The 15,291-nt window shown below is 48.9% G+C and overlaps 1 protein-coding gene across 5 annotated transcripts in view; it reads right to left on the bottom strand.

The window, feature by feature from the left end:
- The window catches only part of LOC135526811 (transcriptional regulator ATRX-like), a 117,933-nt gene that overhangs the window by 11,320 nt on the left and 91,322 nt on the right, over positions 1-15,291 (bottom strand). For all 5 annotated transcript variants that reach the window (XR_010453356.1, XM_064955483.1, XM_064955484.1 and 2 more), the window contains 2 exons: positions 11,573-11,764; positions 5,460-5,609 (listed from right to left, as the gene is read on the bottom strand). Coding sequence is in view for 4 of the 5 variants with exons in the window: in XM_064955483.1 (XP_064811555.1) it covers positions 5,460-5,609; positions 11,573-11,764 (342 nt within the window). In the remaining variant the exon portion in view is untranslated. The remainder of the gene's footprint in view (positions 1-5,459; positions 5,610-11,572; positions 11,765-15,291) is intronic.

Raw genomic sequence — 15,291 nt, 5'->3', positions numbered from 1 at the left:
GCTACAGAGACAGAGAGGGCTACAGAGACAGAGGGCTACAGAGACAGAGGGCTACAGAGACAGAGGGCTACAGAGACAGAGAGAGAGGGCTACAGAGACAGAGAGAGAGGGCTATAGAGACAGAGAGAGAGGGCTACAGAGACAGAGACAGGGCTACAGAGACAGGGCTACAGAGACAGAGAGGGCTACAGAGACAGAGAGCTACAGAGACAGAGAGAGAGGGCTACAGAGACAGAGGGCTACAGAGACAGAGAGAGAGGGCTAGAGACAGAGAGAGAGGGCTACAGAGACAGAGAGAGAGGGCTACAGAGACAGAGAGAGAGGGCTACAGAGACAGAGAGAGAGGGCTACAGAGACAGAGGGCTACAGAGACAGAGGGCTACAGAGACAGAGGGCTACAGAGACAGAGGGCTACAGAGACAGAGAGAGGGCTACAGAGACAGAGAGAGGGCTACAGAGACAGAGAGAGGGCTACAGAGACAGAGAGAGGACTACAGAGACAGAGCTACAGAGACAGAGCTACAGAGACAGAGAGAGGGCTACAGAGACAGAGAGAGGGCTACAGAGACAGAGAGAGGGCTACAGAAGAGACAGTTAAGTCTGAGGTTGGAGTCATTAAAACTCATTTTTCAACCACCACATATTTCTTGTAAACAAACTATAGTTTTGGCAAGTCGGTTAGGACATCTACTTTGTGCATGACACAAGTCATTTTTCCAACAATTGTTTACAGACAGATTATTTCACTTATAATTCACTGTATCACAATTCCAGTGGGTCAGAAGTTTACATACACTAAGTTGACTGTGCCTTTAAACAGCTTGGAAAATTCCAGAAAATGATTTCACAGGTTTAGAAGATCCTGATAGGCTAATTGACATCATTTGAGTCAATTGGAGGTGTATTTGTGGATGTATTTCAAGGTCTACCTTCAAACTCAGTGCCTCTTTGCTTGACATCATGGGAAAATCAAAAGAAATCTGCCAAGACCTGATTTCAGCCCCCAAAAATTGTAGACCTCCACAAGTCTGGTTCATCCTTGGAACTAATTTCCAAACACCTGAAGGTACCACGTTCATCTGTACAAACAATAGTACGCAAGTATAAACACCATGAGACCACACAGCCATCATAACGCTCAGGAAGGAGACGCGTTCTGTCTCCTAGAGATGAACGTACTTTGGTGTGAAAAGAGTAAATAAATCAATCCCAGAACAGCAGCAAAGGACCTTGTGAAGATGCTGGAGGAAACAGATACAAAAGTATCTACAGTGGGGAGAACAAGTATTTAGTCAGCCACCAATTGTGCAAGTTCTCCCACTTAAAAAGATGAGAGAGGCCTGTAATGTTCATCATAGGTCCACTTCAACTATGACAGACAAAATGAAAGAGAAAAATCCAGAAAATCACATTGTAGGATTTTCAATGAATTTATTTGCAAATTATGGTGGAAAATAAGTATTTGGTCACCTACAAACAAGCAAGATTTCTGGCTCTCACAGACCTGTAAGTTCTCCTCTGTCCTCCACTCATTACCTGTATTAATGGCACCTGTTTGAACTTGTTATCAGTATAAAAGACACCTGTCCACAACCTCAAACAGTCACACTCCAAACTCCACTATGGCCAAGACCAAAGAGCTGTCAAAGGACACCAGAAACAAAATTGTAGACCTGCACCAGGCTGGGAAGACTGAATCTGAAATAGGTAAGCAGCTTGGTTTGAAGAAATCAACTGTGGGAGCAATTATTAGGAAATGGAAGACATACAAGACCACTGGTAATCTCCCTCGATCTGGGGCTCCACGCAAAATCTCACGCCGTGGGGTCAAAATGATCACAAGAACGGTGAGCAAAAATCCCAGAACCACACGGGGGGACCTAGTGAATGACCTGCAGAGAGCTGGGACCAAAGTAACAAAGCCTACCATCAGTAACACACTACACCGCCAGGGACTCAAATCCTGCAGTGCCAAACGTGTCCCCCTGCTTAAGCCAGTACATGTCCAGGCCCGTCTGAAGTTTGCTAGAGAGCATTTGGATGATCCAGAAGACGATTGGGAGAATGTCATATGGTCAGATGAAACCAAAATATAACTTTTTGGTAAAAACTCAACTTGTCGTGTTTGGAGGACAAAGAATGCTGAGTTGCAGCCAAAGAACACCATACCTACTGTGAAGCATGGGGGTTGAAACATCATGCTTTGGGGCTGTTTTTCTGCAAAGGGACCAGGATGACTGATCCGTGTAAAGGAAAGAATGAATGGGGCCATGGATCGTGAGATTTTGAGTGAAAACCTCCTTCCATCAGCAAGGGCATTGAAGATGAAACGTGGCTGGGTCTTTCAGCATGATAATGATCCCAAACACACCGCCCGGGCAACAAAGGAGTGGCTTCGCAAGAAGCATTTCAAGGTCCTGGAGTAGCCTAGCCAGTCTCCAGATCTCAACCCCATAGAAAATCTTTGGAGGGAGTTGAAAGTCTGTGTTGCCCAGCAACAGCCCCAAAACATCACTGCTCTAGAGGAGATCTGCATGGAGGAATGGGCCAAAATACCAGCAACAGTGTGTGAAAACCTTGTGAAGACTTGCAGAAAATGTTTGACCTCTGTCATTGCCAACAAAGGGTGTATAACAAAGTATTGAGATCCACTTTTGTTATTGACCAAATACTTATTTTCCACCATAATTTGCAAATAAATTCATTAAAAATCCTACAATGTGATTTTCTGGATTTTCCCCCCCCATTTTGTCTGTCATAGTTGAAGTGTACCTATGATGAAAATTACAGGCCTCTCATCTTTTTAAGTGGGAGAACTTGCACAATTGGTCTGGTATTGACATAACCTGAAAGGCCGCTCAGCAAGGAAGAAGCCACTGCTCCAAACCCGCCATTAAAAAAACAGACTATGGTTTGCAACTGCACATGGGGACAAAGATGGTACTTTTTGGAGAAATGTCCTCTGGTCTGATGAAACAAAAATAGAACTGTTTGGCCATAATGACCATCATTATATTTGGAAGAAAAAGGGGGAGGCGAGCAAGGAGGCCTACAAACCTGACTCAGTTACACCAGCTCTGTCAGGAGGAATGGGACAAAATTCACCCAACTTATTGTGGGAAGGCTACCCGAAAAGTTTGACCCAAGTTAAACAATTTAAAGGCCATTCTACCAAATATTAATTGAGTGTATGTAAACTTCTGACCCACTGGGAATGTGATGAAAGAAATAAAAGCTTAAATAAATCACTCTCTCTACTATTATTCTGGCATTTCACATTCTTAAACTAAAGTGGTGATCCTAACTGACCTAAGACAGGGTATTTTTACTAGGATTAAATGTCAGGAATTGTGAAACTGAATTTAAACATATTTGGCGAAGGTGTATGTAAACTTCCGACTTCAACTGTGTGTAAGCTGGTGGTTCCTTTTAACAATGAGATCATCTTTGAGAACTAACAATCACCAAAATAAAAGCTAGACTCAAGGAGAATTTAAATTCCAATAACAAATAATTTAGCAGTATTGATTTTGTGTTTGTGCAAAATAAAATAATAATAAATAAAATCACTTTAAAAGGGCAACATTCCCTCAGCTCCATGGAGAATTGTGTATTTTATATATTATATATTTTTGTAGAATTGCAGGAAATTGCCTTAAATGTTACACAATTCACCGCACGGCCAAGATGGGGGCCTCTAAAATGGGCTCCACACGGCCAAGATGGGGGCCTCTAAAATGGGCTCCACACGGCCAAGATGGTAGCCTCTAAAATGCGCTCCACACGGCCAAGTTGGGGGGGCTCTACACGGTCAAGATGGGGGCCTCTCAAATGGCCTCCACACGGTCAAGGTGGCGGCCTCTAAAATGGGCTCCAAACGGCCAAGGTGGCGGCCTCTAAAATGGCCTCTACACGGCCAAGGTGGCGGCCTCTACACGGCCACGGTGGCGGCCTCTACACGGCCACGGTGGCGGCCTCTACACGGCCACGGTGGCGGCCTCTACACGGCCACGGTGGCGGCCTCTACACGGCCACGGTGGCGGCCTCTACACGGCCACGGTGGCGGCCTCTACACGGCCACGGTGGCGGCCTCTACACGGCCACGGTGGCGGCCTCTAAAATGGTCTCTACACGGCCAAGGTGGAGGCCTCTAAAATGGGCTCCAAACGGCCAAGGTGGCGGCCTCTAAAATGGGCTCCAAACGGCCAAGGTGGCGGCCTCTAAAATGGCCTCTACACGGCCACGGTGGCGGCCTCTACACGGCCACGGTGGCGGCCTCTACACGGCCACGGTGGCGGCCTCTACACGGCCACGGTGGCGGCCTCTACACGGCCACGGTGGCGGCCTCTACACGGCCACGGTGGCGGCCTCTACACGTCCACGGTGGCGGCCTCTACACGGCCACGGTGGCGGCCTCTACACAGCCACGGTGGAGGCCTCTACACAGCCAAGGTGGAGGCCTCTACACAGCCAAGGTGGAGGCCTCTACACGGCCAAGGTGGAGGCCTCTACACGGCCACGGTGGCGGCCTCTAAAATGGTCTCTACACGGCCACGGTGGCGGCCTCTACACGGCCACGGTGGCGGCCTCTACACGGCCACGGTGGCGGCCTCTACACGGCCACGGTGGCGGCCTCTACACGGCCACGGTGGCGGCCTCTAAAATGGTCTCTACACGGCCAAGGTGGAGGCCTCTAAAATGGGCTCCAAACGGCCAAGGTGGCGGCCTCTAAAATGGGCTCCAAACGGCCAAGGTGGCGGCCTCTAAAATGGCCTCTACACGGCCACGGTGGCGGCCTCTACACGGCCACGGTGGCGGCCTCTACACGGCCACGGTGGCGGCCTCTACACGGCCACGGTGGCGGCCTCTACACGTCCACGGTGGCGGACTCTACACGGCCACGGTGGCGGACTCTACACGGCCACGGTGGCGGACTCTACACGGCCACGGTGGCGGCCTCTACACGGCCAAGGTGGCGGCCTCTAAAATGGCCTCTACACAGCCAAGGTGGAGGCCTCTAAAATGGGCTCCAAACGGCCAAGGTGGAGGCCTCTAAAATGGGCTTCAAACGGCCAAGGTGGCGGTCTCTAAAATGGCCTCTACACGGCCAAGGTGGCGGCCTCTACACGGCCAAGGTGGAGGCCTCTAAAATGGCCTCTACACAGCCAAGGTGGAGGCCTCTAAAATGGCCTCTACACGGCCAAGGTGGAGGCCTCTAAAATGACCTCTACACGGCCATGGTGGAGGCCTCTAAAATGACCTCTACACGGCCAAGGTGGAGGCCTCTAAAATGACCTCTACACGGCCAAGATGGGGGCCTCTAAAATCCAGCCGCGCCGAAGGGCAAGCTTAAAGGGTCAATGCCGACAGTTACATAGTTAACCAAATCGCTACCCGGACTAACTATTTAGCAGTTTCATGGCTTGGGGGTAGAAGCTGTTCAGAGTGTCTGACTGTACCTTCTTCTCCGCCTCGTACTCGGCCCAGGCTGCTTTGCGGTCCTCCTCGCTGAGAGCCTCCTCTTCCTTGTGATCCAGCAGGGAGTCATGTTCATGATAGCCCACAATCTGCTCCTTATTGCTGTGGAGCAGCTCAGCTAGGAAGGGGTCCTACGGGAGAGAAGTTACAGCACGGTTAGGTTCAGGTTAGGAAGTCAAGCTCATGATAGCCCACAATCTGTCCCTTATTGCTGTGGTCCTACAGGAGAGATGGAGCAGTCAGCCAGGACACACACCATGAAACCACATCCGACAGCACCAGTTCTTTTTTAACGAATCAAAACCCTATAAGTGGAATACATTCTGTTAATCTGATCAGAGATGACAAAGTCCAACAGCTGGTTTGAGTGTTCTGCTACAGAGTGGAACACCAGGCAGCTGGAGAGGAGGGAGGAGAGAGAGATGTGGGGAGAGATTGACAGACAGGGGGAGGAGAGGAGAGAGAAACAGGGGGGAGGGAGGGAGGGGGTCAGCCTGATTACCAACAGCGACAAGATGGCCTACAGAGAGGAGGTAGGTCCTCTGAAGGCGTGGTGCTGGGTAAACCACCTCTCCGTGAACACTGAGCAGATTGTGGACACCAGGAGGAACCAGGCCCCACTCATCACCGGTGCCTCCGTGGAGACAGTCAACTTCACATTCCTCAGCGTACACATGTCGGAAACGCTGAAATGGTGGAACCACACCGACACTGAAGTGAAGACAGCAACTATTCAACCTCAGGGTGCTGAAGAAATTCGGCCTGTCTACGATGGGCCCTCAGTGTTCTACAGGAACACCATCGAGAGCATCCTGTCGGGCTGCATCACAGTGTTCTACAGGAGCACCATCGAGAGCATCCTGTCGGGCTGCTTCACAGTGTTCTACAGGAGCACCATCGAGAGCATCCTGTCGGGCTGCTTCACAGTGTTCTACAGGAGCACCATCGAGAGCATCCTGTCGGGCTGCATCACAGTGTTCTACAGGAGCACCATCGAGAGCATCCTGTCGGGCTGCTTCACAGTGTTCTACAGGAGCACCATCGAGAGCATCCTGTCGGGCTGCATCACAGTGTTCTACAGGAGCACCATCGAGAGCATCCTGTCGGGCTGCTTCACAGTGTTCTACAGGAGCACCATCGAGAGCATCCTGTCGGGCTGCATCACAGTGTTCTACAGGAGCACCATCGAGAGCATCCTGTCGGGCTGCTTCACAGTGTTCTACAGGAGCACCATCGAGAGCATCCTGTCGGGCTGCATCACAGTGTTCTACAGGAGCACCATCGAGAGCATCCTGTCGGGCTGCATCAGTGTTCTACAGGAGCACCATCGAGAGCATCCTGTCGGGCTGCTTCACAGTGTTCTACAGGAACACCATCGAGTGGACGTGGACCTGTAGAAGCCGACAGAATACTACAGGCTTATGGAGAGATCGGCAAAAACATCTAAAACACCACTACAGACAGTAGACTACTGGGAGCCATTTCACCACTACAGACAGTAGACTACTGGGAGCCATTTCACCACTATAGACAGTAGACTACTGGGAGCCATTTCACCACTATAGACAGTAGACTACTGGGAGCCATTTCACCACTATAGACAGTAGACTACTGGGAGCCATTTCACCACTACAGACAGTAGACTACTGGGAGCCATTTCACCACTACAGACAGTAGACTACTGGGAGCCATTTCACCACTACAGACAGACTACTGGGAGCCATTTCACCACTATAGACAGTAGACTACTGGGAGCCATTTCACCACTATAGACAGTAGACTACTGGGAGCCATTTCACCACTATAGACAGTAGACTACTGGGAGCCATTTCACCACTACAGACAGTAGACTACTGGGAGCCATTTCACCACTACAGACAGTAGACTACTGGGAGCCATTTCACCACTATAGACAGTAGACTACTGGGAGCCATTTCACCACTACAGACAGTAGACTACTGGGAGCCATTTCACCACTATAGACAGTAGACTACTGGGAGCCATTTCACCACTATAGACAGTAGACTACTGGGAGCCATTTCACCACTACAGACAGTAGACTACTGGGAGCCATTTCACCACTATAGACAGTAGACTACTGGGAGCCATTTCACCACTATAGACAGTAGACTACTGGGAGCCATTTCACCACTATAGACAGTAGACTACTGGGAGCCATTTCACCACTACAGACAGTAGACTACTGGGAGCCATTTCACCACTATAGACAGACTACTGGGAGCCATTTCACCACTATAGACAGTAGACTACTGGGAGCCATTTCACCACTACAGACAGTAGACTACTGGGAGCCATTTCACCACTACAGACAGTAGACTACTGGGAGCCATTTCACCACTACAGACAGTAGACTACTGGGAGCCATTTCACCACTACAGACAGTAGACTACTGGGAGCCATTTCACCACTACAGACAGTAGACTACTGGGAGCCATTTCACCACTATAGACAGTAGACTACTGGGAGCCATTTCACCACTACAGACAGTAGACTACTGGGAGCCATTTCACCACTACAGACAGTAGACTACTGGGAGCCATTTCACCACTACAGACAGTAGACTACTGGGAGCCATTTCACCACTATAGACAGTAGACTACTGGGAGCCATTTCACCACTATAGACAGTAGACTACTGGGAGCCATTTCACCACTATAGACAGTAGACTACTGGGAGCCATTTCACCACTACAGACAGTAGACTACTGGGAGCCATTTCACCACTACAGACAGTAGACTACTGGGAGCCATTTCACCACTATAGACAGTAGACTACTGGGAGCCATTTCACCACTACAGACAGTAGACTACTGGGAGCCATTTCACCACTACAGACAGTAGACTACTGGGAGCCATTTCACCACTATAGACAGTAGACTACTGGGAGCCATTTCACCACTACAGACAGTAGACTACTGGGAGCCATTTCACCACTATAGACAGTAGACTACTGGGAGCCATTTCACCACTACAGACAGTAGACTACTGGGAGCCATTTCACCACTACAGACAGTAGACTACTGGGAGCCATTTCACCACTACAGACAGTAGACTACTGGGAGCCATTTCACCACTATAGACAGTAGACTACTGGGAGCCATTTCACCACTATAGACAGTAGACTACTGGGAGCCATTTCACCACTATAGACAGTAGACTACTGGGAGCCATTTCACCACTACAGACAGTAGACTACTGGGAGCCATTTCACCACTACAGACAGACTACTGGGAGCCATTTCACCACTACAGACAGTAGACTACTGGGAGCCATTTCACCACTACAGACAGTAGACTACTGGGAGCCATTTCACCACTACAGACAGTAGACTACTGGGAGCCATTTCACCACTATAGACAGTAGACTACTGGGAGCCATTTCACCACTATAGACAGTAGACTACTGGGAGCCATTTCACCACTATAGACAGTAGACTACTGGGAGCCATTTCACCACTACAGACAGTAGACTACTGGGAGCCATTTCACCACTACAGACAGACTACTGGGAGCCATTTCACCACTACAGACAGTAGACTACTGGGAGCCATTTCACCACTACAGACAGTAGACTACTGGGAGCCATTTCACCACTATAGACAGTAGACTACTGGGAGCCATTTCACCACTATAGACAGTAGACTACTGGGAGCCATTTCACCACTACAGACAGTAGACTACTGGGAGCCATTTCACCACTACAGACAGTAGACTACTGGGAGCCATTTCACCACTATAGACAGTAGACTACTGGGAGCCATTTCACCACTACAGACAGTAGACTACTGGGAGCCATTTCACCACTACAGACAGTAGACTACTGGGAGCCATTTCACCACTACAGACAGTAGACTACTGGGAGCCATTTCACCACTATAGACAGTAGACTACTGGGAGCCATTTCACCACTACAGACAGTAGACTACTGGGAGCCATTTCACCACTATAGACAGTAGACTACTGGGAGCCATTTCACCACTACAGACAGTAGACTACTGGGAGCCTGTCCGTCCTGTACAGCAGCTAAATACTATATCACCTGCTGAGAGCTGGGAACACACCTGCAGGGCCCCTTATGTATCTGTGTTTGTGTGCTGTGTGTGTGTGTGTGTGTGTGTGTGTGTGTGTGTGTGTGTGTGTGTGTGTGTGTGTGTGTTGGGGCCTCTCCAGTGTCTGGGGTTAGACCCCCTGGTTGCTCCCTTCTCTGTCATTAGGAGGAAACAAGCTGCTTCCTTGGTCTGCAATTAGTGTTCACTATTCTAGAGCAGGAAGACAGGAAGGCTGTGTCCCAAATGGCTCCCTATTTAATGCACTACTTTAACCAGGTCCTATAGGGCACTCTTTAGGGCACTCTTTAGGGCATAAGGAGCCATTTGAAGTTGGGATGCACACAGGGAGTGTCTTAAAGAGAGGGATGGACTAATGACACACCATCAGGTAGACTGATGGAGAGAGAGAGAAGAAAAACTACTCGGGTGAGGAGAAGAGAGGGTAAGGATCGCTGTGGACTCAAGGATCGCTCTCCAACTGATTCACCTGCCCTCTCTTCTCTCCAACTGATTCACCTACCCTCTCTTCTCTCCAACTGATTCACCTACCCTCTCTTCTCTCCAACTGATTCACCTACCCTCTCTTCTCTCCAACTGATTCACCTACCCTCTCTTCTATCCAACTGATTCACCTACCCTCTCTTTTCTCCAACTGATTCACCTACCCTCTCTCTTCCTCCAACTGATTCACCTACCCTCTCTTCTCTCCAACTGATTCATCTACCCTCTCTTCTCTCCAACTGATTCACCTACCCTCTCTTCTCTCCAACTGATTCACCTACCCTCTCTTCTCTCCAACTGATTCACCTACCCTCTCTTCTCTCCAACTGATTCACCTACCCTCTCTTCTCTCCAACTGATTCACCTACCCTCTCTTCTCTCCAACTGATTCACCTACCCTCTCTTCTCTCCAACTGATTCACCTACCCTCTCTTCTCTCCAACTGATTCACCTACCCTCTCTCTTCCTCCAACTGATTCACCTACCCTCTCTTCTCTCCAACTGATTCACCTACCCTCTCTCTTCCTCCAACTGATTCATCCATCTCTCTTCTCTCCAACTGATTCATCCATCTCTCTTCTCTCCAACTAATTCATCCATCTCTCTTCTCTCCAACTGATTCATCCATCTCTCTTCTCTCCAACTGATTCATCCATCTCTCTTCTCTCCAACTGATTCATCCATCTCTCTTCTCTCCAACTGATTCATCCATCTCTCTTCTCTCCAACTGATTCATCCATCTCTCTTCTCTCCAACTGATTCATCCATCTCTCTTCTCTCCAACTGATTCATCCATCTCTCTTCTCTCCAACTGATTCATCCATCTCTTTGGTAAAAGGCAGTACACAGATTAATGACGGAGCAGCTGTGTTGTGCTGTTAGACAGCATCTTTAAAAGCTGTGCTGAGATCATTAAACGGCATGGTGGGGCCCTCGGGGGCCAAACCAGCCTGTCACACAGCACCTGCACCCATGGGAGGAGAGGAAACAATGGAACGAGACAGAGAGAGCTGGAGGGTGGACGCAGGCCGGACAGACCGAGGGAGGGATAACAACAGGGTTTATGACATCTCTAAAGATCAAAGGCAGCTGGCTGCACACTAACCTGTTACACACACACACACACACACACACACACACACACAGGGAGCAGGTTAACAGAGAGCATCTTGGCATTTAAAGGTTATTTGGTTCATCGTTGTTCCAGTGAAGGATATTGCGGTGTGTCTATAATGAGAGGGTTTAAACACAGTAACGAGGGTTGGACCTGTTCCTCTGCAGGGGCTCGGTGGGCAGGGGGCCAGATGGGGCGCATGTTCCCTCCACTACACAGAGTTATGAGAGTGTGCCAGGCGAGCATGCACACACACACACACAACCGTGATTTCTCCAAACAACCAGTGACAATGGTTCCTCGTTGTTAGTCACATCCCATCGTCCTGGGACAGAAGTGACATACATCTATGGTACCGACGCCTGTCCTGGAGAGATTATACCCCCCAGCCATCCCATCCAGCCTCCGTACCTTGGGCAGCATAGGCGTGGTCCTCTTGCTCTTCTTGCCAGTGGGATCATCCAGAAGGTCAGGTTCAAAGGCGTAGAGCTCCGTCAGCTCATTCATGGTGAAATGTCTCTCTATCTGCTGTTGATCCACCACTCGGAAGGACAGAGACTGTTTAGCCACCTGGCGGTCATAGATCTTCTCTTCCATAGTACCCTGAGAGGGAAAGAGGACAGGTCAGAGGACAGGTTTACATCTATAGTACCCTGAGAGGGAAAGAGGACAGGTCAGAGGGCAGGTTTACATCTATAGTACCCTGAGAGGGAAAGAGGACAGGTCAGAGGGCAGGTTTACATCTATAGTACCCTGAGAGGGAAAGAGGACAGGTTTACATCTATAGTACCCTGAGAGGGGAAGAGGACAGGTCAGAGGACAGGTTTACATCTATAGTACCCTGAGAGGGAAAGAGGACAGGTCAGAGGGCAGGTTTACATCTATAGTACCCTGAGAGGGAAAGAGGACAGGTTTACATCTATAGTACCCTGAGAGGGGAAGAGGACAGGTCAGAGGACAGGTTTACATCTATAGTACCCTGAGAGGGAAAGAGGACAGGTCAGAGGACAGGTTTACATCTATAGTACCCTGAGAGGGAAAGAGGACAGGTTTACATCTATAGTACCCTGAGAGGGAAAGAGGACAGGTCAGAGGGCAGGTTTACATCTATAGTACCCTGAGAGGGAAAGAGGACAGGTTTACATCTATAGTACCCTGAGAGGAGAAGAGGACAGGTTTACATCTATAGTACCCTGAGAGGGGAAGAGGACAGGTTTACATCTATAGTACCCTGAGAGGAGAAGAGGACAGGTCAGAGGACAGGTTTACATCTATAGTACCCTGAGAGGGAAAGAGGACAGGTTTACATCTATAGTACCCTGAGAGGGAAAGAGGACAGGTTTACATCTATAGTACCCTGAGAGGAGAAGAGGACAGGTTTACATCTATAGTACCCTGAGAGGGGAAGAGGACAGGTTTACATCTATAGTACCCTGAGAGGGAAAGAGGACCGGTCAGAGGACAGGTTTACATCTATAGTACCCTGAGAGGGGAAGAGGACCGGTCAGAGGACAGGTTTACATCTATAGTACCCTGAGAGGAGAAGAGGACAGGTCAGAGGACAGGTTTACATCTATAGTACCCTGAGAGGGGAAGAGGACAGGTTTACATCTATAGTACCCTGAAAGGGAAAGAGGACAGGTTTACATCTATAGTACCCTGAGAGGAGAAGAGGACAGGTCAGAGGACAGGTTTACATCTATAGTACCCTGAGAGGAGAAGAGGACCGGTTTACATCTATAGTACCCTGAGAGGGAAAGAGGACAGGTTTACATCTATAGTACCCTGAGAGGGAAAGAGGACAGGTTTACATCTATAGTACCCTGAGAGGAGAAGAGGACAGGTTTACATCTATAGTACCCTGAGAGGGAAAGAGGACAGGTTTACATCTATAGTACCCTGAGAGGGAAAGAGGACAGGTTTACAGCTATAGTACCCTGAGAGGAGAAGAGGACAGGTTTACATCTATAGTACCCTGAGAGGGAAAGAGGACAGGTTTACATCTATAGTACCCTGAGAGGGGAAGAGGACAGGTCAGAGGACAGGTTTACATCTATAGTACCCTGAGAGGGAAAGAGGACAGGTCAGAGGACAGGTTTACATCTATAGTACCCTGAGAGGGAATGAGGACAGGTCAGAGGACAGGTTTACATCTATAGTACCCTGAGAGGGAAAGAGGACAGGTCAGAGGACAGGTTTACATCTATAGTACCCTGAGAGGAGAAGAGGACAGGTTTACATCTATAGTACCCTGAGAGGAGAAGAGGACCGGTCAGAGGACAGGTTTACATCTATAGTACCCTGAGAGGAGAAGAGGACAGGTTTACATCTATAGTACCCTGAGAGGAGAAGAGGACAGGTTTACATCTATAGTACCCTGAGAGGGAAAGAGATCAGGTTTACATCTATAGTACCCTGAGAGGGGAAGAGGACAGGTCAGAGGACAGGTTTACATCTATAGTACCCTGAGAGGGAAAGAGGACAGGTCAGAGGGCAGGTTTACATCTATAGTACCCTGAGAGGGAAAGAGGACAGGTCAGAGGACAGGTTTACATCTATAGTACCCTGAGAGGGAAAGAGGACAGGTTTACATCTATAGTACCCTGAGAGGAGAAGAGGACAGGTTTACATCTATAGTACCCTGAGAGGAGAAGAGGACAGGTCAGAGGACAGGTTTACATCTATAGTACCCTGAGAGGGAAAGAGGACAGGTTTACATCTATAGTACCCTGAGAGGGAAAGAGGACAGGTCAGAGGACAGGTTTACATCTATAGTACCCTGAGAGGAGAAGAGGACAGGTTTACATCTATAGTACCCTGAGAGGGAAAGAGGACAGGTTTACATCTATAGTACCCTGAGAGGGAAAGAGGACAGGTCAGAGGACAGGTTTACATCTATAGTACCCTGAGAGGGGAGAGGACAGGTTTACATCTATAGTACCCTGAGAGGAGAAGAGGACAGGTTTACATCTATAGTACCCTGAGAGGGAAAGAGGACAGGTCAGAGGGCAGGTTTACATCTATAGTACCCTGAGAGGGAAAGAGGACAGGTCAGAGGACAGGTTTACATCTATAGTACCCTGAGAGGAGAAGAGGACCGGTCAGAGGACAGGTTTACATCTATAGTACCCTGAGAGGGAATGAGGACAGGTCAGAGGACAGGTTTACATCTATAGTACCCTGAGAGGGAAAGAGGACAGGTCAGAGGACAGGTTTACATCTATAGTACCCTGAGAGGAGAAGAGGACAGGTTTACATCTATAGTACCCTGAGAGGGAAAGAGGACAGGTCAGAGGACAGGTTTACATCTATAGTACCCTGAGAGGAGAAGAGGACAGGTTTACATCTATAGTACCCTGAGAGGGAAAGAGGACAGGTCAGAGGACAGGTTTACATCTATAGTACCCTGAGAGGAGAAGAGGACAGGTTTACATCTATAGTACCCTGAGAGGAGAAGAGGACAGGTTTACATCTATAGTACCCTGAGAGGAGAAGAGGACAGGTTTACATCTATAGTACCCTGAGAGGGAAAGAGGACAGGTCAGAGGACAGGTTTACATCTATAGTACCCTGAGAGGAGAAGAGGACAGGTTTACATCTATAGTACCCTGAGAGGGGAAGAGGACAGGTTTACATCTATAGTACCCTGAGAGGAGAAGAGGACAGGTTTACATCTATAGTACCCTGAGAGGAGAAGAGGACAGGTTTACATCTATAGTACCCTGAGAGGGAAAGAGGACAGGTCAGAGGACAGGTTTACATCTATAGTACCCTGAGAGGGAAAGAGGACAGGTTTACATCTATAGTACCCTGAGAGGAGAAGAGGACAGGTTTACATCTATAGTACCCTGAGAGGGAAAGAGGACAGGTCAGAGGACAGGTTTACATCTATAGTACCCTGAGAGGAGAAGAGGACAGGTTTACATCTATAGTACCCTGAGAGGAGAATAGGACAGGTTTACATCTATAGTACCCTGAAAGGGAAAGAGGACAGGTTTACATCTATAGTACCCTGAGAGGAGAATAGGACAGGTTTACATCTATAGTACCCTGAGAGGGGAAGAGGACAGGTCAGAGGACAGGTTTACATCTATAGTACCCTGAGAGGGAAAGAGGACCGGTTTACATCT

The sequence above is a fragment of the Oncorhynchus masou genome, chromosome 32, assembly GCF_036934945.1.
Source record: "Oncorhynchus masou masou isolate Uvic2021 chromosome 32, UVic_Omas_1.1, whole genome shotgun sequence".
Taxonomy (NCBI): Eukaryota; Metazoa; Chordata; class Actinopteri; order Salmoniformes; family Salmonidae; genus Oncorhynchus; species Oncorhynchus masou.
The sequence above is the reverse complement of the archived record's forward strand: the minus strand, read 5'-3'. Positions and strand labels throughout refer to the sequence as shown.